Source organism: Talpa europaea (assembly GCF_964194135.1).
Source record: "Talpa europaea genome assembly, chromosome: 11".
Classification (NCBI taxonomy): Eukaryota; Metazoa; Chordata; class Mammalia; order Eulipotyphla; family Talpidae; genus Talpa; species Talpa europaea.
The window spans coordinates 99,000,420-99,024,007 of NC_140078.1; the positions used below are offsets into that span (position 1 = coordinate 99,000,420).

At 51.5% G+C, this 23,588-nt stretch overlaps 1 protein-coding gene across 1 annotated transcript in view; it reads right to left on the reverse strand.

The window, feature by feature from the left end:
• Positions 1-5,553: 5,553 nt before the first annotated feature.
• SYN2 (synapsin II) overlaps positions 5,554-23,588 on the reverse strand; it is a gene marked incomplete at both ends in the record, with an annotated part of 114,786 nt that continues 96,751 nt past the window's right edge. Inside the window, 6 exons of the mRNA XM_084247628.1 lie at positions 5,554-5,682; positions 16,592-16,741; positions 17,866-17,968; positions 18,360-18,434; positions 21,292-21,434; positions 21,800-21,862. Coding sequence (XP_084103754.1) covers positions 5,554-5,682; positions 16,592-16,741; positions 17,866-17,968; positions 18,360-18,434; positions 21,292-21,434; positions 21,800-21,862 — 663 coding nt within the window. The remainder of the gene's footprint in view (positions 5,683-16,591; positions 16,742-17,865; positions 17,969-18,359; positions 18,435-21,291; positions 21,435-21,799; positions 21,863-23,588) is intronic.

The window sequence follows — 23,588 nt, forward strand, 5'->3', positions numbered from 1 at the left end:
GACAAGTGATTCAGAGAGAAAAACTGGGACAGCGAGGAGGTAGAGGGGGGCAGGCCCAGCTCAGCCTGGCCCGTCTCCTTCTTTACTTCTATATTCTGGCTCCAGAACCTTCACCTGGTGTCTTAGGACTCCCAGCTCTTCCCTGAACTCTGGGTGCTACCCCGGAAAGTCCCTTCCACAGGTGCACGAGCAGCTTCTCCCCTGCAGTGACTCTGAACAGATGCCCTGCTTTTCATTAGGGCCAGGATGAGCCCCGACACGCAGGCCTCTGGGAGGGGATGCTCCCCTGCACGCATAGGCACGGCCGAGGGCCCTGGCCACAAGCCTCCTACCCAACAGCAGAGGTTCCATTCTACGACTTCAGCCCCAAGATCTAGCCTCAGTGGGCAGACAGGAGAGGTAGGAGACTTGAAAAGTGACATGTGCAAAACAGCTGGGTTAAATAGAGATGGGTTGCAGGAGAGTGCAGCGTCCCCCTGCCAGTGCTGGGGAGCAGGAGTGTGTGATGCCCCCCCCTCCCGGGTAGGACAACCCGGAGATCAGCCCTCTGGACAATGGAGCCTGAACTCTGGCTTTGCCATCAACGAGGCAAACGGCACTGGGAAAAAAACCGAGTCTCTGCTAACAATGTTTCCTCATCTAAGATGCAATGATGACACAATCTCTAAGGGCTCATTTGAGGCCCCAAATCCAAGAGCCCCCTTCTCCCTCCCTCAAGACTCCCATCACTGGACTCTAAGAAGCTGGGTGGATGCTGCCCTCCAGCCAAGGCTGCTGCTCCGGCGCTAAGTGTGACCGCAGGCTGGTCCGGGGGCACAGGGTCAGCTCTGTCCCTCCTGAGGGCGGTGTCCCAGCTCCAGGGGCCTGTCCTCTGGAGTACGATGGTGTGCCAGCAGCTCCAGGGCCACGGCTGGGACTGAGGGCTCCCAGAGGATGGAGTCTGCCACCCCCACCAGAAACCCGCCTCCTCTGACAAAGCTGGAGGGGAGAAATTGAAATGGACTTGACTACTTCCCTTTTCCTTCTGGGCAGCCTTGGCCACCGCACACCCCGGACTGTGAGTCAGAGGCAGGAAAAAGGACTTTTTTAATGAAATTTTGAGAGAAGAAAGAGAGAAAAGAAATGGAAAAAGGAGTGGGAGATAGAATTAAAAAAAAAATCAAACAAAAACCCTGGGTCAGCAGCAGAACAGCACAGGACAGCTGCCTTGGGACCAGCTCCCGGAGGAAGGGAAGGCTCTGAGCAGTCACTAGACCTTAGTCTTTCACTTCCCTCTTTCCTATCCTCCCCAATCACCCCTAACCATTCCCCTCACCAGAAAAACCCCCAAAACCAAAAAAAAAAAAAACCCCACAAAAATAAAGTCTGTAGGAGGCAGGCTGATGGAAGGTGCTTTCTAGCAGCTCTGGAGCCCCAGGCCTGGAGGAGGGGCAGGAAGAGGGGAGGGGGAAGGAGCTGCTGAGTAGTCTCTTACTTGAGCTGTGGGTGAGGCTGGGGCTTCTGTGGTGGAGCAGCCGGGGGTGGCTGGGCCTCTGCCAGGGAGTTGCCGCTGGAAGGTGCATCTCCGTGGGTGGTGGGGCCTCGTGGCCGCTGAGGAGCTGAGGAGGAGGAAGAGGAGGAGGAGGGGGAAGAGGGCAGTGATGACCCAGGGGGGAGCCAGCGTGGAGGCAGCACCTTGCCTAGGGGCTGCATTCCTTGGGGTTACCCAGGGCCCCCTAGGTTCAGTACAAGAAAAACTTCATAATTTAACCATATCAAAGGGTTTCCTTATTAGAATCTACATCCCAACGGGTGTGGTTAGTTAATTATCGAAAGGATAAGCTCTATTGCAAGAAGTCACCTGAGGCTCTGAAGGGCTCCATAGAGATTCCCTGGTTACCCTCAGACATCGCCACTACTTGCTCCTCCTAGGGGACACACCCCTCAGTCATAGCAAAAGTGGGGCGCACAGGGAAGAAACTGTGGGGGGCAGCCCAGATCAGAGGGGAGCTGAGAGAAGGCCCCCAAGAGCAGAGGGACCCCACCCGCTTTCCCAGAGGCTCCTTAGGTGCAGGCCGCCCTGTCAAGGTTGACTGGCAGTTCTCAGATCGCACACACAGAGGTGGGCCAAGGCAGTGGCACAGGACTGGGGCTGGAACCAGAAAACCCAAGACCTGTGCAGGCATCAGTGACTCTCAGGTCAAGTCAACAAACTTCTCTGGGTCTCAGTGTTTCTAATCATAAGTGTTAAAAAGTCCTACTTTGAATTTTCTTTCAAGATGGTAATGTGTCAGAGGACCATGGCTCAGAAGGTGCTTTGGGGAGGACTCTGTTACTCTATGATCTTCCAGGAACTGCTTCCCTGGAGCTGGCCTTCCCACTCCAGCCTGCCTATGTGTGAGTGCCCTGAACTCATGCCTGTGACCAGGGTAGCTCTGGTGCTTCCAGCTACTCCTTTACCTCCGAGTACCATCCTTGGGGGGTGCCAGCCTCTCCTAGGTGTGTGTGGTGAAAGTCTCCAGAACTCCAAGTCCCCTTCTTCCCTGGACATGTCGTGGGCACCATCTGGCCAAGTAGAGGCCCCCCGAAAGGATGAAGATGCCCTTCTCCCAGCATGAGAAAGAAAACCACGTGGCAGCCCTCTTTTCAGGGGTGGACAGGCAGACGTGAACTGCCCTACTGCTCAAAATTCGCCGTGAGGGCGGTTACTACACTTAGGAGTGAACGGCGTCTCCTGGGCACTCAGTGACTAGTGGAAATGTGCAGAATCCCTGGGAGATCCGATCTCTTGGACTCAGTTCCAGAGTCCACACCCACAGGCCTGCTGGCAGGACGCTGACAGAAACTCAACAGCAGCTAAGAGTGGTGTAGTGAGTTAGTTTGCTAGAAGTACCAGAACACCTGTGTCCTCTGGAGAGGCAGAAATGCATGTCTAGGCCACTCTGTACCGGGCTTGTCAGCTTGTCTCCCCACCACACGGTAGACTGCTCTTTACCACCAATCTGTTAGTACCAGGGTTAGTCACAAATAAAGACATACATAAATGAATAAATAACTGGAATTTTCCAAGTTCGAATCAGATAACCAGTGGAGATGATAGACTAGCAGATTATTTCACGTGAACCAGTTTTGCCTTTTCCAAAGTTGGGTACCATTTGTATTGGCGTTTTCTTGTAAAGCACTGCGAGTGGATAGCTCAGCCTCTCATATCACAAGCCCGAGTGCTTTCCCATCTGTACAGAGATGCTTCAAATCGCCAGAAACTTTACAACTTAACACTGAAGACAGATATAACTTTTCCTTTATTGCACATTAAGCTGTACAAGAGAGTCACAAAAGAGAGGTACTTGGATCACACTTCCAGCATTGGCTGAGGTTCTCCCAGCTGGATCGGTACAAAAAAAGGGGGACAACATCAGAAAAGAAATGGGTACAAAACACCTGAACGGCAATCCTGTACTGTGACATGGATGTCCCCCAGGCCACAGAGTTGTCCTTAGCATGCTGCCTGAGGCTCAGGGTAGTCAGGGTTTGCTGTCTGCTTCCACTGGCCACCTGAGAGACCTTGGCTGGCACCACCCTGGAGCCTAACTGAATTCAAATGGCGACTCTATATTCGTGGCTCACGAATGTCACATGAAAAGCACCTGGATGACCACACTGAAAACATGCAGAGAAGCAACACCACCATCAGCTTGCCACTTGGACAAAAAATTAAATGATTGGGGAAAAAAAAAATCAATGAAATGCATTCCTTCATTCCAGGAAATGTTGCTTTATGACTTTCTACTGTTTCATCAGACTGAGAGGTATTTAAGGACCTGATTCTCAGGCAACCTGCCCGGAAGTGTGTCAACGCATGTGTGTCTCTATTCACACCAGATCCATCACCGTCACCCAATAAGGGTGGGGTCACCGACGAGAACATCACACTCAATGCGTTTCCCTGTCACCTCAGAATCTGCCAGCAACCAAAGGAGAAACCAGGGCATGCAGCCCTGGACACGTCAATCACGGCACGTGCTACCAACACTGGGAACGCCCCCGACCTGGCAAGCCAGCCGCTGACATGTCAGTGCAGAGTGAGCGGGAATGTCGAAGGTGGGCTGGAAGCATTTCTTCTAAAAGGCAAACTGCCAGCCTGGGCTCCCAAGGTCCGTGGTGCCAGAGGAAGCCACGGGGGCCGTCCCCGGCCTGGCTAGAAGACGGCCAGAGGAGGCATGAACGTGAGGCCTGGTGCAATGAACCACCTCATCGCCTGCCTGGGAGCCGCGTGGCGGCAGGAAAGAGGCCAACGGCTAAGGGTTCTTCCAGAACCACGGCTGTGCAGCCTCTGCCCCAAACTGGCCTCTCATCCTGGCCAAAGACACCAGCTCTGAGGGAGGATACAGCATTCCCGGGGCTCTGGCCACAGTTGAAGGACAGCAGGAGTCCACCTCCGAGTCCTGTAGGCAGTGTCCCCGCTCAAGGGAAATGGGGGGGTCTTGATTTGGTCTGGTGTAATGACGCCTCGGGAGAGGTCAAGAGCAGGACGGTCAAGGCCTGCTCAGCCTTTAAGCAGCTCCCTGCAGTCTCTGGCTAAAATCTATAAAGAATCATCTCTGCACCTGGGTAAAGCTTTGGGGAATACGAAGCAGCCTCAGTTCCACAGAAGCGCAAATGTGGTCAATTCAGAACCAGCAACAAAGGGGGAACAACGTCAGGGAGACTGAGATCAACACAGAAAATACAAATTCACTTGGATATTGCACATCAGCGGCCCCACTGTGTGTGTGTGTGTGTGTGTGTATCTACTTTCACAGCTAATTAGCTCATAATAAAACAAGGGATACACTGGGAGGTAAAATACAGAACACATTCCTGGAAATAGCTTGCTCTTGATATTTCATGTCATCACTAAAAACACAAGAGCTCTGCAGGCACAGCCAGCCTGGCCACACAGAGTCAAACTGCACCACAGTCAGCAGATGGAGAGAAAGGTGGATGCCTTCAGAGTCAATGGATGAAGCCACGGAGGTGAGACCCGGGAAGTCTCTTAAACGGCTATCTATTTACCCTAGTCATGCAGAAAGGAAGCAAGAGCACAGTGCATGGGAGGGAGGTCCAGAGCACACTCTGGAGGGAAGCAGGGGCAGGGGGCAGTGTCATCTGCACCTGGGGGGAGGACAGGCGTCGGGGTTTATTTTTGTGGTCTTTGTTTCTCCCCTGTCTGCCCCCTGGTCCTAATTCACCCCACATTATGCAACACTTGAGAAAGTACTACCAAACCACCCAGAAGATAGTCACACTGGACTCAGGAGAGGCACGGTTCTTTTGCACACTGTTGACAGACAGCCCTGGAATCACAAGTTATACAGAGAAACGTAAGTGAGCATTACAAGCACAGACAGGAACAGGCACACGACCGGACAGGGTTGCTGACACTGCATAGGAGGAACACAGTCCAGTCAGCACTGAAAACGCAGAAACGGCACCAATGGGGGGTCTCTTGCCCCCCCTCCCCGCTTTCCTTCCTTTCCTTGTTTGTTTTTGGCTTAAAATTTCTGCTTTGAAAAAATTAACTACCAATTCGCTCTAAGAGGCGTGGACTTGCTTTGGCCCTACTGCAATGCCATTACAGTCGAGAATATACTGTAAACAACCTTGGGGCGCTGGCCGCTGAGGCGGGGTCTTGCTGGAGTCCGGATCCTTAAGAATTCCACTCTGGAAGACAAAAACACAAGAGGTAAGAACGAAACTCCAAGCAGATTCCAAAGCCCTGTGGCTCTGTGGGATCCTTGGCTGTAGTGGGACCCAGCAGGACATGGCCCAGAGGCTTCTGCTGGTCTAGGGCCCCCTCAAAGGGGCTGTCTGTCAGCCTCTAGGCATAGCAAGGCTGGAGGTGTAGGCAGTATGGGGCGTGGACCCTCTGATGGGCAAGGTGGAGGGTCCCTCACCTCTTATTTCACCCCTTTCATAATTATTCTTGCTAGAAGCTCTGAGTCTTCAAACAACATCTGGCCTCTTCTTTGGAGGCTTCCTGATGCTCAGCCCCCCTGGACTCATAGATCTGACTTTCTAAAGGAAAGGGAAGGTCAACACCAAATATTAGAGATCGAGTTTACAGAACTCTAGACAGGGTCGGGGCTGGACCAGGCAACCAGACTCCCTTGTCCTGGGGAGTCAGCTCTGGGGCTGTCAGGCATCAGACCCAAGCGGTGGCTGGGCTGGAAGCCACCTTCCCCATAGGGAAGGAGGAAGACCTGGACATTGGCAGAATTGCTCAAGACCAAGCTGTTTCTCCCTCAGGATCACATTTCACCCCCAAGTGCTTCCTCTCCTCCCAGCTGTGATCTGTCTATGCCCCTGCAGGGTCAAAGATAAACATGCCTTCATTTTGTCTAACACTGGGGTGGAAGGCAGGGAGCATGTGGAGCTTGAGTCGGGCACAGGGAGAAGCTCAAGAATGCCCACAGGCAGCCTGGTGTATCAGTGACAACGAAGAGGCCAGGCTGCAAAGTGGGCACGGAAGTGTCAGCACCCCCACTTCCTTACAGTGCTCCTCTCCCCTGTGCCATGCCCCCAGCCCTCCCCTCATATTAAGATGGTTTCTCCCCCATTCACCATTGTCCACGGGCCTCCAATTCTGGCCATCGAGCTCCCCTCCTGCCTATTAAGACCCGATTTCAGCTCCAGCCCCAAGGAAGCAAGGGTAGGACTTTAACCGGGAGCATGGTCAGTCCATAACAGCACTGCCTGAAACTGTCCTGCTGAGACGGTTTGGGACAGGAGGAGGAGGGGTCTTTGAAGCCCTGTGTGGCACCACATCAGAGGTGCCCTTCCTGTCTATACCCCCCACCTGTCAGAGATCACCGCCGAAACACCCACACTTGCTTTCCCCTCCTCAGCTCTGAGCTGAGAAGCACTGAAGCACCACACCCCATACGCCAGCTCAGGCCTTCCCCGTCCAGCCAGCCAGCAAGACTGTCAGCTCTCCCTGGTGGCACCTGTCAGCTCTCACCGACTTCTCTAGACCAGCCCTGACCAGGCCCGTTTCAATTCTTGCTTTGAGCTTTGGAATCATCCCCCGATTCTCCTGCCTCTTCTCGCTCTGTGCGGTACTCTCTGCTCCACATTCTTCATACCTGACACTCTACGAGCCAGTGAATGTGACGGACATTTTTGTGCAGTGTCTCCCTTAAGCCTCACAATAGCCCTACCTGTATCCTGGAGATGCAGGCCAGTTCTAGCCTATCCATGACATCTCCCCTCTGACTTCTCCTCTCCATTTGACCTCCTCTCTGAAGTTCCATAAAGTGCCCAGCGGACTCACATGGGAAGGGGCACTCACATAGCCAGGTCCTGGGCACAGACTGCGAGTCTTCATCTTTTTGTGAATTCCTAACAAACACAGTGCCTTTCCCGCCCCCACCCCCCACCCCCCCAAGAATAATTGAGACATGTGGCCTGACATGGGAACTTTTATTAAAAGTTAAAATAGAGGGCCTCCCTGGTGGCACAAGGGGTTAAGATGCAACCTATGAAGCAATCCTCAGCCATTGCAGCACGAGTTCGATTCCCGGCCGGGGAGATACCCACATGGCGCAGCAGACCTCTCCTGACTCGCCCGCTGCTCTCCTCAGCAGTGTGTTTCAGTCAGTCTGCCTGTTCTGTTCCCCACTCTGTCTCTGGTGGATTCTCTCACCCTCTGCATCGCTGGCCTGTACCCCAGCTCTTATATGCATAAATAAATAAATCTTTAAAAAAAAATTCTAAAAAAAAAAAAATAGTTAAAATAGAATCAGGAATATTTTGGGAAATTCAAGATTATTGTCATTTTACCAACATCAAGCACAGGCCCTGAATAAATGCTTGTCAAATAAGCAAATAAACAGCAGTAACAGCGATGAAAGCCAGAAAGGAGTAGAGGGTCAGACTTTTGAGAGAAAAATGTTAAGCCACAGATGTCAAACTCTGTGGTATTTGCTGTCAAGTCTGGTGAGTGGCTCTGAAAAGGCCAGGATTGGGAAGTACACTTGAGACCACAGGTGCCCACAAAGAGGCAGAAATTGTTTCCACCAACTGCCTAACCTGGCCGCGCCAGGGACATGGGGCCAGGAGCTCTTCCCCCACAGTGATCTTTCTCTTTGCTTGGCTGACAGCTGGGCAAGTCTGGGACCAGGAAATAATGTTTGGCAATGGGCCCACAGGATTCCAGGGCTGCCATTTTACCTGAGTTCCTGACATGCCAGAATAGGCTGGGCATCACACACACACACACACACACACACACACACACACACACACACTCCCCAGCCTAGCTCTCCAGCAGCAAGTCTTAAAATTAGACAGCAGAATGTTTGAGGAATTTGCTCCAGATCTGCTCCTGCCTCGCTTTGTGACCCTGGACTAGTTATCTCACCCTTCTACACCTGCCTTTCTTCAAAAAGGTTTCTGGAATATAAAGTGAGATAATCTATAAGCACCATCCCTGGTTGGTGCTAGTGAGATGATGTTGACAGTGACAGTGAGGAGGCCTTCAAATATCTGTGGCTTCCAGGTCTGGGACCCATACTGGAACAGCCCCACCACAACTCTTCATGCTCCAAGGCCTGGCTTCGGAGACTGATAGCTGTGATGGTATAGCCTCCCCTGGGCTCCCTGGGAAGCCCTCTGGATCATGGCCCCTCATTGCCCGAGAGGGATACTGCAGCCTCTATGGAAAATGGTATACAGATGCCTCAAAAATCTAAAAATGGAAATTCTACAACATTCAACAATACCACTTCTACATATTTACCTAAAGAATATAAAAGAAATATGAAAAGATGTGTGCACTAATATCATCCACAATAGCCAAGACATGGAAACAGCCTAAATGCCCACTGACAGAAGACTGGTTCAAAAAATGGTGTTCCAGGTACTAAACAGACTACTACTCAGCTTTTAGAGCTTCTGGAGACAAAATAGAAAGATCTTCAGGTGATTATGCTAAGTGAAATAAGTCAGAAAGTGAAAGACAATTACTGAATGGTTTCACTCACTTTGGAATATAAATAACCAAAGAAAATAGAGTGGCAAAAAACAGTAACAACTCTTAGACTTGTGAAAAATATGGTTATTACCAGAGACGATGGGGGCAGGGAGGAGAAGGTGGGGAATTGGGACAGGGTGTTGGCACTGGGGCTCTGTGGAAGGCAAGTGAAGATGTGCACACATTGAAGTGTGAAGTTGTCCTTCCCAAATTCCATAATTAGGTATGCAAATAACAAATCAAGAACTTTTTTTTAAAAGAATTTTCTATAATAAAAGCAGTGGAAGAGGCTGTCTTGAGAGGTAGGTGTATTCATGCAGAAGTTAGAGAATTACCCAACAGAGATCACAGAGAATATTCCTTCATTAACTAAAGGAGAGAGTTGGGGAATGCTATGCTTCCTTCCCACCCTGAGAAGCTATGATCCTAAAGTTTTAAAAGCCTCTCAATGAAGCTCAGACACTCCCAGGAGGAGCTCACAGCAGAAGCAGACCCCGAAGCCTGGCTCTGGTTTGCCTCAGACCCACAGACATACAAATGAGACACCCCAGGATGAACTGACCCCAGGAGTCCCTTCCAAAAGCTTCAGGGCCGGAGCTCCCAGGAGCAGTCCTCTGGGCTGGGGCCTGGGAATGTGCCTTGGCCACCCTTGTCTGGCGCCTCAGAAGCTTCTCCTGTCCCCAGCTCCACAGAGGTTGTGAAGACTTCCCAGGGATGAGGGGAGGCAGGAGGAGAGTCCCCCAGGACTGTCCCTTGCCGGGCTGAGACGCTCTGGCTCCGCCCACAGCCCTCTGTCTGCTAGGCCGAGGGCCTATTCCCTGTGGGGTTTGGCTACCATGGGATCAGTCTCCAGTCACCAAGAGTCGCCTGGGATGTGGAATTCCACAGAAGTCTGGCTACTCTGGCGTCACTGCCCAAGCCTGGCCTGCAGCCAGCCAGCCACAGGAACTCGTGGCCAAACGGAGCTGCAGATTTCCCTCAGGAAGTTGGGTGGACTCAACAGGTAAGAATGTGAAGTCCAGTGCTGTGCCCAGCTGTGCAAGCGCGCATGTGCACACATACACACACACACACACACACACACACAGAGACAGAGGCAATGAATGTCCTTAGAGCAGCGGGAGGAGAAAACCCCAAGTGACCCAGGATGCACTGCGTGACAACCAGCTGAGCGGCGGAGTCAGCGTGTAAAGCTGCTGCTGACAGTGATGGTGCAGGAGGTCTCAGCACAGGGGGTCATGGTTCCACTGCTTGCTCGGCCAAGCAATCTCCATGCAGAGCACTGCAGCCAGGCCTGGGCCCCTCACTAAGGGGTACAAGGGTGGAATGTGATGGATACATGGAGCAGAAGGGTTGAGAACTGTGAAATGAAAACTTTCCTCTAGTGGCTTTGGGTGAGTGTGTCTCAGCTTCTCAAACAGGCCAACTATGTGGATTAAATGGGGTCACTGAGGAAGCACCTAGGACTGAACTGAGGATCAGTCAGTCAGATGCAGAGCTGGCCAAAGTCAAAGGCTGGCTTGGGTAGCAGTGAGCTTCCTGGCATTGGCTGTTTTAAGCAGGACCTGGAAAACTGGCCAGAGAGGCTGTAGAGGGTAGCTCTTGTGTGTAGGCAGGTAAGCATCGGATGCTTCTGGCTCTGGGCTTCTACTAACTCTTCCAGATGCTGCTCATTTCTTAGTGTCTGAGACAGAAGACAAGTCCTTCTTAGCTGTGGTCTGGAGCCCAGCAAGAAGCCAGGGCTCTTGGGCCTCAGTAGAGGTGTCCTATGGGCACGGGCTTTGAGGGGCTTAATGAGGAGAGCATGCTGCTGCCTTCTACCACAGCTGAGGGGGCTGAGTCCTCCTAGACTCACCCTCTGGGCTCCAGTGACCAGAGGAGCAGGAGGCGGAAGCAGCTCAGTCCTCCAGGCCGGTGTGCACTGTGTTGTCGGGAGGAACGGAGCAAGGGCGTCCCTTACACAGGGTCACAAAAGCCCAGTTCTCTCTTCTCTCACCTTCCCTGGTGGTCTGGGGAGAGCACTAAAAGGACACAGTTTGCAATCTTGGGGACAGCTTCCTGAACTGAGGCCTAGAAGCTCCTGTTTTCCTGCTTATAAGCTGTGTGACCTTGAACAAGTCATTTGCATTCTCTCTGCTGCTTTGTGGTAGAGAACTCGAAATACCGGCCCAGAACACCTCCCATAGCATTGCAAGGCTCAAAATAGTGAATGTGCCTTCTAAACTGTTAAGTCCTAGGCAAAGAAACTGTATGTAAGCATCATTGCTATTGTTTAAATAACAAGTATCAAGCTCAAGGAATGAAGCGCTAATGATAGGATGTCATGCATCAGTGGGGAAGACACATGGGCATCTTTCCTGTGATCCTGGAAAGTTCTGGAGGGGGTTAGGCTACATCACACCTCTATCAATGCTGTATTTGTTGCACCAAGGTCCCTGAAGATGGAGAAAAGTAATTTCAGAAATAGTAAACACTAGCTCTTGAGGTGAGCAAAAAGGAAATCACTGGTCTGGGGGAGAAACCAAGCCCAGGGATGAGGGTTTGTGGGTTCTGTCAAAGGCACCATTAAATTTGCCATCTTGTGGCTGGGAGCAGATAAGCTGGGAGAAGGGCACTCCTATCTGAGGTCCAGCAGGATGGAAAGCTGAGGAAGGAAAGACACTGAGTGACTCAGCGCTGAGAGTCGCTGGCCTGCGTCCAGCTGCCCCCACCAGGAAGAAGCCCCATGCTGGCTCAGCATATCTGAGACAGGAAACTGAGAAAGGGTCTCAGGGTCTGGCCCCAGGAAAGAGACCAGGCCAAGCTCCTTGCCGGACATGCTACAGAACTATTCTGATCAGCTCCCCCAGGCCCTGCTCCCCCGGTCTAGGAGCCCAGGGGGAATGAGGCAGCGGGAAGGAATGTGGTCGGGAGGCTGTAGGTTCAGTCAGAGCAAAGGGAACGGCGTGTTTCCAGGCACCTTGGGATCTCTCTGGGCTCCAGTCTGCGGTCACCAATGCCCACCTCCCTTCTTCTATGAAGTTATTAAAGGTGCCAAGGATGGGATCCTCCTGCACCTCCTCCTTTCGTGGGGAGCACTGCCACTCTGAAAGCAGAGCTCATCTCCTGGATAGGGGTCCTCCCACCAGAGCCATTTCCTAAGGACACAAGCAGTGTCCCATGGAGGCAGTCCCTGAGACCTATGGGGGCACTGAGGGCCAGGTCACCCGAGGTCACAATGTCAGCTTCAAGTGATTAAAGATGTCCCTCACAAGTCAAGACAGCCCCAAAATAGTCAGTTTCCCTGAATAGTCTGTTAAGGGATCTAGTCACTGGTGACTTTATCTGAACCTGCTTCAAATGTCCTCACATTTCTAGCATATACTCACTGGGGAACAAATTCCCTCAAGTCAGTCCTGCTGTGGGAAGCAGGAAGGCCTTTCATTTGCCCTAAGTTTACCTCTCGGAAGCCAAAGGAAGCCCTCCTGGTCCCTTGTTTGGGGTCTGATTTGGGTCCCCTCCCCAAGCGCACTCTGTAAAACCCCTCTTGGTCTTGGGCCCTTGGCACTCAAGAGACTTCACCTTTTCAGGCCTTTGTGACTAGAAAGAGCTGGCTTGTATCTCCTTCAGACCAGAGAGCCAGTAAAATGGGCGGGGTGGAATGTCCCCCAGAGACTGGCAGGTATTGCGCCTCAGATCTTCAACTCGGAACCCACCTCACAGCCCTGCCCAGGTAGGGCACACAGCCTGGCCACAGGGGCTCAGCTTGGAAGGCAAGTTTAACACCACCTGTCCCCAAGCCCTACCCCACAGCCGACCCTTTCACCACACCCTGGATAAGCTGCTGTTCTGTCCATGCTCCGGTATCACAGGGACGTGAAGCCTCACAGTGCTGCCAAGCAGCTGCCACCTCACAGGGCTGGTTCCCCCAGCAGGTTTGCCTTTTGGCACCATGACAGCTATCAGAGAGATGGAGACATTGTCACGGGCTTAATGGGACAATTGCACTCAGCAATTTGCCAGAGGTTTGCCAAAGGCTTCAATCTCCCAATTTCTCTCTAGCAGCGCATTCCAGTTTGAGTTTGTCCTTGTGAATGGGACCCTCAGAGTGGAAGCAACATACTGGGTGGAGTATGATCAGCTCAGGGTTGTGGAAGCGGCTGCCTTCCTCCTTGTCACATGTGTGCCCAGGCTTCCAAGCATCTTAGACTCACTCCACATGGGTCTCACTCACATGCCAGACAGAAAGTACAGTGGTGTCTGAAATCCCTGCACTGGCAACTGAACCCCTGGCTCTGGGAGATTTGACGGGACAAAAAAAAAGAAAAAAGAAACAAAGATTTGATAGGAAGATGAAGAGTGGGAGCAGAATAATGGGAAATGAGGTTAGCCACACAGAGGAGAGAGATCTCTACTGGCACGACCTGAGGCTCTGTCCACCTGCTGGTCTCTCCCTGCTTCCTGGGGTCTCGGGAGCAGCACCCACCTCTCTATAGCCCCAGGGCATAAGACCAGATCCCAGATGACACACTGGATGAGTGGACTATGTGTTGGGGCCAAGGGAAGAGCAGTGGGGAGGTTCTGTGGGAACACAACCCGGAGGCTTTGGCCATCATTGGCCACCAGGTGTCACTGCCACCCTGAGAACAGCCTCCCTAAACCCTTCAGAGTCCAGGGACTGGAGGTCACTTGCTGTGGCCCCTGGTCAGGGCAGCCCCACAGCTGACAGTCCAGATGCACTGAGGTCAAGTCATCATCAGTCAGATCAGGCTTTGCTGCCCACCTCCCTGCTTTTAGGACACAGCCCAGGCCTCCCCTATGCCTTTCAGCTGGGCACCAAGTTAACCATGACTTTGCTCTGTCCACCCCTGGTAAGGGGGCTGGCTGACAACAAGGTAAGGTGTGCCTTCTACTCATCTCCCCTCTGCCCCACTCTCCCATAGGTGCTCTTCTAGAATCAAAGCAATGAAGCTCTGACGGTGGAGCTGCAGGCAGGGAGAGAGAAAGGGAAGCACATGGCCAGTCACAGGTGTGTCCTGGTCCTGATCTGGAATATGGGCCAAGAGGCAACTCCTGGAGCTTGTACTCAGGCCAGAAGCTCTTTTAGCCTCAGCTGCCAGGGAAGTGAGAGGGGCCGGGCTTGAGGAATGACTTAAGAGTTAGTGTTAGCACCTAAAGTGCTGCCAAGTCCCTGGGCTTATACACTTCCCCTTGCACACGACCCAAGCCACTCACAGGACCCCAATGCCGACTCTAGTGTACTGCTGGGGCTGTTTTTAGACACTTACCACAACTGGGAACTCACTGGACAAATATGTATTGCAATGGCATCAAATGGGGAGGGGGTGGGCATGGCTTACCTGGGTGGGAGGAGTTTTGTCCCTGTTATTTGCATATAACTGTTATCACATGGTGAGGATACAAAGCAGGTAGGCTTAGTTTTGTTACTGTGTTTGACTTTTCTATGAATGACTGACTGCACCAGGGAAGACCACTCCCAGCCTGCACCCCCATGTACACCCATGATATGATCAACTGCTACTGGGTGCTAGGTACCCCGCAAGCCCCTAGAGATACAGCAGTGACATGTCCCCACTCTCAAGGGGACTTATACTCTAGTTTAAGAGAGAAACAAACCGATGAGAAGAACCTTTGCTGATAACAAATGCTATGCTGAAATAGAGTGTGGGCTAAAAGGAGAGTCTTGGACCCAAATATCTTGATTCTATCAGATCCAAAATCATAAAATCTAACCATGGACCTGATATTTTTTTAACCAAGAAAATCTTTATTGTCTTAAGGCTAGTACAGCATTTAAATAACGGGCCTGTATTTCCAATAAGAAATTAAGTTCGTTCTCCTAATTACCCTCCCGTAATTCTCTAGTCACCAACATGCCTGGGTAGAGGCACAGATTCTCGAAGTTGACCAGCTCGAGAAGGTGTGAAGACATCCCCCGAGAGCGCTGCGTCATAACATCCCGCTTTATCCAACTTGGATACGAGAGCCAGGCTGGCACTGCTTGTCCAGCAGCATCAGTGAGGATGGACGTATTTGACTCAAACTCATCTTAGAGTTCAAAAGGTAATTAGCTATCATCTCACTTACTGGTGGGGAAGCTGAGACCCAGAGGGGGGACTAACAGCCCTACTGTGTTAGCTTGGTCATTTTCTATAGATGTATTTCTTATGTTATGTTTCTGGATGTCTTAAGCAGAATAAGGAATACTGGCTGAAATGGAGCGCTTCCTTTAGATCCATTATTATAATGTGTGTCAACTCTGCTTCTGTGCAATGATTCTGTGATAGCCAAATGATGAGAAGATAAATGTGGGGTAATTTGCTTCTATGTTAAATAACCCAGCCTGCTTCATGCCATTGCCTTCCCTCGCTCCCCACCCCCACTGCCCTGGCCCTTTCTTCTTTCTTACTGAAAGATTTCTAGAACCCTTTATGTGGCTTCTGGTTACATTATAATCCCAGGGTGGCCCTGATCTTCAGCAAAGGGGATGATGATCTCAAAGCCCAAGCAATTAGGCTGCTTACCTAACGCAGCACAACAGATAACCTTTGTTGGGTGCTTATTTTGTGCAATGCCACATTTGAGGTTCTTCTGATGCTCATATAGATGTAGATGTTATTTCTCCATTTGATGCTCATATAGATGTAGATGTTATTTCTCCTGAGTCACTAGTGAGACCTTGTCCAAGGTCACACAACTGGCGAAAGGAGGCCCGAGATTCAAAGCCCACACTCTGAATAGCTATTCTATTCTATTTGTGTGAAGGAGCATTAAAAAAAAAAAGACTTCTAGGAAAATCATCACATACAAGGGAAACAACTTGAGGCTCAGAAAGGGCAGCAACGTCACCCCAAAGTTAAACAGCTGTTTAGGAGGAGAGTCAGACTAGGGATCACCCTCTGGCTCACTGTTCCCAGGTTCGGGCCACTACACAAACGTTTGGGTGTGTTTTGTTTTTCTTTTTTTTTTTTTTTGAAAAATAAGGTAACTCCTAGACTGGGCTTGGGCACCTCGGGTTCAGGGTTCTTCCCTTTCTCAAGCCAACAGGGCCTGCCTGGCTCAAAACCACCCCTTGAGCCACTGCCGGGACACTGTGACTGGGAGTTGGCTGGTCAGGAGTCTACTGAACAAAGTGACCTCTCCCTCAGGAAGGCAAATTTCTAATCTGAATTTCACCTCATCACCCTCCCCCCTCTCCAGACCAGCAGATTTCTCAAACACACCTGCTTTCTCTACAATGAGGTGGGCCTGTCACAGACAGTGAGCAGTGGCGAGATATGACCTAGCCTTTCCTCATCCACCTCCCACATCTAAAAGTGGGAGACTCTTGAGTCCCAGGGAACGGAGAGGCTCTGCTTCCCTGGAGACTTCAAGTTCAGAGGGTAAAGATTCAGGACTCCATTCGTGGACAGCTCTACAACTAATAAGAGAGATGGCCCAGGAGAGGCCTGGTGGTGGAAGATAATCAGCACTGCGAAAGGAAGGAGAGGGGAGGGAAGCCGGGTGAGAAGACCCTTAGGTCCCTTCCAGCCTTTGTGCCTCGGGCCTCTGCCCTGCCCGAGGGCCACCACAGACCAGAGTCTTTTCCCAGCTGCTTACCTGTGGCTGCTGGGTGGTTAAGGGTCTCTGAGGAGATAGGACAGGTGTCCTGGACAGCAGCTGGTTCATCTTGCTGATGACTAGTTCGGTGATGAGCTGTCTGTCCTCCACCTGGTGATCCCCAATCAGTGGCATACTGCAGTCCATGACCTGTGGAAGATGCAGCCGGGTTAGGAAAGGGTTTGGAAATGCTAAGTCCCGATGGTGACAGGGAGGCAATGAAGCTGGAGTTCTTGTCTTCAGCTCCTCACGCAGACCTCTGCCCTCTGCCCTCCCCCCAGATCAGTGCTCATGGGGCTGGAAGATGGGAGCCTGAAAGTAGTGGGGACAGATGGAGATCAAGGAGAGAGCGCAGACCTAGGCTCAGAGGTTTGCTCTAAAGGACAGGAACACATGAAGATCATTCCCTTAACCCTCTGGTTAGAGGCATGCAGTGTTAGCTCAGTTTTCACTCTCACAATCTCCAGCTCTAAACACTCTGCCCACTGAATGACTAACTTCCTGCCTCTGCTCATGATCTGGGAGGCCTTCCCTTCCCACCTCCAATCCTGGCTCTTCAAGGTCCAGATGATTGTTTTTCTCCCTCAAGTATCACAGATTCTGCAGTTGAACGCTCTCATTTCTAGATGAGAACAGTGAGCCCCACCAGAGAGGAAGGTGTGGCCATCCAGAAGGCTATACACCAAACGGGCCATGGAGGAAGACTTGGAAGCCCATATTCCTAGACAGACACCAAGCCTCTGCAAATACCATCAGCTTCTGCAAGGTGCCTTCCCCCTCCAGGAAGGCTGGGCAGGAATGTGTAGGAAGGATTCATACTGCACTGACCTTCCCTTTGACCCGGGAAGGGAGTCAGCACAGCTGTTAGAAAACCAGACCGAGTAAAGTGTCTCTGGGCTCAGAGATGCCAAAGTCTCCTGCTTCCTGAGTTCTAGCCCAGGATGAAAACTGATTCACTCTGTGCCCTAGGCACATGCTTCAGGCTTCAGTCTTCTCACCCACAAAATAAGCAGACTGGACCAACTGATTCCCAAGATCAGCTTTTGAAATGGAAGAATGGTGAAATCATGGCAGCTGTCCACAGCATTCAGCTAGGACCCCAGGAACCCAGAGCTCTTCCCCATGGTGGGTCACCTGCTGGGGGACTCACTGATCTGTGTGCTGGGACTCTCTGTGGCCCAGGAGATTCTAAATGCAGCCTAGGCTGCCCACAGACTTCTCAGCCAAGAGCCTGCCTCCGTCTCTTCTAGAGAGACTCCTCGGCCCAGACTTACCTCAAAAATGTAGTCTTTCCCATCTTTGCCATGTACAGCTTTGACAGCACAGATGTCTAGGCCACCGAACATCTCCGAGCAGGTATCTACCCACAGCTTGTACCTGGAGGGGACAGCAGGTGTCCTGAGGTGGGGGCATCAGCTCACATCAAGCCTCCTGGCAGCCACTGCCTCACACCCGCCCTGCCCCCATCAAACTCACTGCCTGATCTGCAGTGCTCTCAGGCCCCTGTCCATTCTGCCAGGCCCAGGGCGGGTCCCGGCTCCTCTCAGTGGCCTTCCCGGGCTTTTCCAGTGACACCAACTACTCCTTTCCCAGTGCCTCCAAGGTATATCCAGTCTTTGTGATCATACTTTGGCACTTCAGATACTGTTAATCGGGACTCTGTGCTCCAGCTGTCCTGTCTGCTGAGCATCTACCCTCAGGCTCATGACTTACAGCTCTTCATCTAGGAGCCCCTTCTCACCGGGCTGGGGACTTCCCACCCACTTACCGGTCTGACATGGCAATCTGCTCCAGCATTGCAGAGCCAGTGTTCGTCTTCCAGTTCCCTGAGATGGAGGTCCTCCTGCAACACATCCCGCCCGGGGACGACAGGCAGTGAGCAACATCGGCAACAGGAGGGCAAGAAACTTTCCAGAATGTTAGCTCGCTGCTGCTTTTCTCCCACACAGAACCCAGGTGTCTGCTAAGCCTACAGCCTGGGAGCCTCTGCCACCTGCCCACCTGGGGTGCCCTTCCCTTCTCTACCAGGCTCCAGCTCCTTATCTTTCTAGCCAGCTGAACATTTGCTTTCCACAGAACCCCTGTGGGACCTTGCTGGACTTCACCATTCTACATTTGCTTTGTACTTCAGTTATTTGAGCTAAGTCTTCTCTCTACAAGTCTGTACACAACTGGTATTCCCAGCAGCTTGCCCACTCAGTGGCTGGGCTGCCTTGGTACATACAAAACGAATTTTATAGACCCCAGGGGATCCTTCAGGTTCCTGTAAACATCTCTCAATGGCTCCCTCCCTAGCTCACTCATTCATTCCTTTGACCTTCCGAGGACCAACAGTCTCAGCAATGTGACTCTGGACAAGTCGGTCACTCTCTTCAGGCTTCAGTTGCCTTATCCACCAATAGAGTTGCTTGGATCAAGACACCACCTCTTCTCTGCTGTGCCCCCTGCACCCTATACCCAGGAGCACGTGCTGGAGTCAACTCATTTCAGACTGAAGGAGGCAGATGACCTGGTTTCTGGTTCTGGATTTGCCCCTGACTGACCGGCAGTCACCTTAGAGAATCACCTCACCAATCTGAACCTCTGATCTCTGGAAACACAGGGCCCTAGGCTGTCATGAGGACTGACTGATACAGGTTTAAATACCTGTAAAAAACACCAAAAACATTTCTTTCTAATAATTAGACTTCCCTCAGACCCAGTCAAGAGGAAGGGGATCTCAGAGGACAGGAAAGCCCAGCCCACATGACTGACGGAGCCCATCATCTGTTGGCCTTACCACTCACTAGCCAGGGTGCTGGCCTCCACCCAGAGGTTCCCAGGAGAATGCGCCCAGAGATCCAATTTAGACACTGGGAATGCCACACATACGGTGAGTTGTCCAGCCCCGAGGATTGACGTGGTAATGACAGGTCCTCATACTTGCACAGCACCATGTGCCTTCCAAGCTCCTACCCCAACTCAAGCCCTTCCCCTGAGCCTCATTTCCAACCCCTGTAGTGAGTAGGCTGGGTTTCTGGGCCCTGCTTTCCAGACAAGAAGATAAAGACTAAGAAAGGTCAAGTGGCTATTTATCAAGTCACAGCAAATAGAAAAATCCAGGACTCCCCCGTGAGGAAGAGAACTATAGTGTGTACTAGCGAGTTCAGAAAGCACAGAGCGCTTGCAAAATCTGAGTAGAAACACAAAGATGGATCATAACAGAAATAACACTCTCTTCCTAACGTAGGTGGTTTACAAGTGTGTCCCTGTGACCAGGCTGCCTCTCAAATCACGCCCACTTTCCCGGCACAGAGCCTGGGACAGAACAGGGCCTCAGAAACTTTGTGTGAGTATTGATATGGCTCCTTTCATCGGCACTTCAAAGTTTATCATGTTCCCTGAGACTGCACCTCTTACCTTCCTCTAACAGCAGAGGCAGGGCACAGATCCACCTGGGGTCTGTGGGCCCAGGGACAGCAGCGGTCACTCAGTGACAGCTCGAGGGACTCACAGGTCATCTGACCTCCTTGGAGGGACCCACATTATTGCCACTGACAGTGAACCAGAACAGAAGCTTCTTTCCACCAAACATGGCTGACTGGATCTCTAGGGTGACAGCTGAGGGGAGGGAGGAATCTCAACCTTTGTCTTGGCTGCTTCCAAGTCAACTGCTCCCTCTGGGAGCAAGGGGAAAAATTCAGGGAAGAGGAACCATGAGACCTAAACTTTCTCCAAATAACTGATGGAGCTCTAACTAGGGCCGCCCACCTGACAGGAGATGTGCTCTCCTGGGGCCCAACGACACAGACTTTCCTGCTTCTTGTAGCCGGTGTTCCTAATGAACATGTCTTTTATGTGAACCTGTGTCTCACTTTGCATATCTTTAGAACAACCCTACACTACTTTCTGAAGTAGAAAGACTGTAAATAAAAATTACAGACTTTTTAAAAGTAGGAATCTAATCAATAAAGGTACAAACATTTCCATGCCTAGTTCTCTACACACACACACACACACCCCCTCCCCCCGAACACTTCTCAGGGTCTGCTGCACGCCCACTGTGGCACAGCATGGTGGGGGCACACAGGAGGCTTGGCCATTCCTGCCTGAGCACTCAGGGTCCCGAGGCATATGATACAGCACATTGTGTGAAAGGAGCTAAAGCAGAGGGGGTGTGCAGAGGAGGGGCTCCTAACTAACTCCAGGAGTGGGGAGCATGAACACTAAAATGGGTGAAAGAAGAAAAATGGAAACAGATGGGTGGATTGCTCAACCTAGCATCTGCTAAAGTCCTGAGCGGCAGAAACTAAATTCATACACATAATTCTTTATAAAGAACATACCAACTTAAATTTGAGGGGAAAAAAAGGGAGGTTAGTAGTTCCAAAAGCAAAAAATCATTTGTATTCTTGTGTGGGGTAGTCCTGAAGTCTTTTCTTTTTCCAAATGCTAAGGAAGAAAATCTTTCACTTTCCATTTTGGCAAATGGACACCCTTAGGTGAAGCGTCTTCTCCTCTCAGAACCACTAGGTTACATTCTCTATTGGAGACAGGGCTGCCAGAGCACGCCAGCAACCCAGGCACCTAGACAACCCCCCGGCTGCAATGGCCACCACTCACTGTTATTGGCCTGTGGGCCAGAGACTCAGCTGGGAGCTGGCTGTTCCCAAGAAGCTCAGCCTCTGCACGGGGCTACAGACAGGGGAAGAGCCACTCACATGTAAGCCTTGTAGTTGTTGCCTATCTTCTGGACCCGGATGTCATACTTGGCATCGATGAAAGGCTCTGCTGTGGCATAGGTCTGGGTGAGGGCCACCACACTAGCGATGTCCTGGAAGTCATAGTGGTTTTCTACCTTGACCTAGTGTTGGAGGGGGTGGAGAAAGAGAAAGGGAGGTGCACACACGCTGAGAATCACGAGAGCCCTAGTCTCCAAACCCATCAAGACGCTTCCCGGCCAGATGCAGCCTGGGTGCCCCCCCCCCCACCAGGAAGCCCCTTCCTCCTAGCACCTCTCCTCAAGGGTAAGGAGCCACCCGCCACAAAGGCCCCAAGGCTCCAAGCAGGAGCCGTCCCCCTGTCTGGGGAACACTCGCAACACAGAGAGGCCAAGTCTCCGGGGAAAGAACTCATCAGCGATAGAGGCAGAAGAGCAGTCCATGACCAGGCTTTCTCCAAAGTGCCTTCTTGGCCTTAACCTCCAAGCACAGCAGACCCGGGTCCTACCTTGCCCATGCCCGAGTGAGCGTGGCCAATCTTCACCACCACAGGGAACGTGGGCAGTGTCAGCTGAAAGCAGAGGGAGAGGCATGAATTGGTCAGACTGCCTGTTTCTCTGGAATCCTAGAAATATTTTTCTTGAGAACACCTTTGGGAGGATGGATTAAATAACTAGCCCAGGTGTGTGATGGGGGACAGGCTCCCCCCATTGTGTCCAGGGCAGGGACCACAGTGACAAGAGCAGGATCTCGTCACCAAGGGGCCTCTTGAGTAGTCCCATGACCAGCTGTGCTCAGCGCAACTCGCACTTAGAGCTCTGGGTACATGCTGACAATGGAGCTGCCGAGCTATGCTGCACCCCTGAGGATCCACAGCTGGCCCTGGGTCTCTCCTATGTGGAGAAGCTTTTTAGTGTCAGCAACAAGTGGTCTTGGATTAACAACATTCTACAGAACTCCCAGGCCAAACAGAGTTGCAAGGAAAAAGCCCTCAGGAGGGAGATGCTGGATTCGGGGGTTTAATCCCTGGCTCCCCAAGCAAGTACCAGGCCAGAAGATGGGCCCCAGCCTCAGAACAGCACATGCACTGGTCCCCAGTTCCCTGTTGCAACAGATCCCAGGATTCCCTGTGGACCCTGAGGCATCAAACAGGCAGCCCTATGGCTTGTGTCTGAAGCTTTTCAGTCTTACGTGTTTACGTATGGGCCCAAAGAAAGCTGTGTACAGCAGGATGGGGGACCCGAGGGGCTCCATGTGGTTCCTGCTCCCTTCCAGAATGAACTGAGACCTACACACAGGAATTTATCACAGCGCTGCATCTTTGCCCACCTCCTCTACCTTCCTAGGGTCTAGCTCCCTGGGGAGGGTTTTCCTCAGCTAGGGGCCTGGGGTTGGGGATGCTGGCAGTGTGTCCTCTCCTGGAGGCTTCTTATTCTCCTTGGTTTACAATAAAGATTTGGACAGGAAAAGTCAAGGTGAGTGACCCTGTCCACACTCTGTGGTTGACTGCATGGGCTTGAATACAGTAGCAGTGTTGCTGCAACCATTTAATTCAGTAAATGCTGAAGCAGTAGTTGACGCTGATTTAAAAAAAAAAAAAGGTAGCCTGCCTGTAACTGTGTAGGTGTTTCTTCTTACAAACCCTTTTCCTCTGCAAAGCAGCAGCGACAGCTTCCTGCCCAAATGTGGCTATGTGGGTGCCTCTTGTTTCTTCCCATTTCCTAATAAACCAGTCCCTTTAGAATGTAAAATAATCATCATCATAATAATAAATAAAAGAGCTAGTCCAACCTACTTGATTTAGAAACTTAAACAACCCAAAGTCATGGTGAGGAACCCAAGATCACAGCACACCAGTGGCAGAGCTGTGAGGACCCTGCCCTTCCCCTCGGTGCTCTCTACACCTTTCAAACTCACGGCTTCAACTCTGGGCACAAGGGAAACCCGGAGCAGAAGTGGACCTCGGCTGCAGAGAACAAACGCATCTCTGAAAGGGAGGGTGATGCTACATGTAAACTCCACTTCAGTCAACCTGAAGTTTAATAAAACTCATCTTTGGAATCTTAATGTCCCTTTCCTCATGTCCTTCTACTTCTCTTCCCTCCCCATGCAAAGTCTGGTTTTTCTTGTTCTGGCTTTTTTTCTCCCTCTTTCACCCTCTCGTCATTGCTCACCAACACCCCAAACTCACACCAAACATAGCTTAGTATGCCAAGGCCTATTTCTGCCCAGCTTGGGCGTTTCGTGAAAGCGAACATGAAAACTCAATGTTCATCACTTGGAGCAATTCCTGAAGA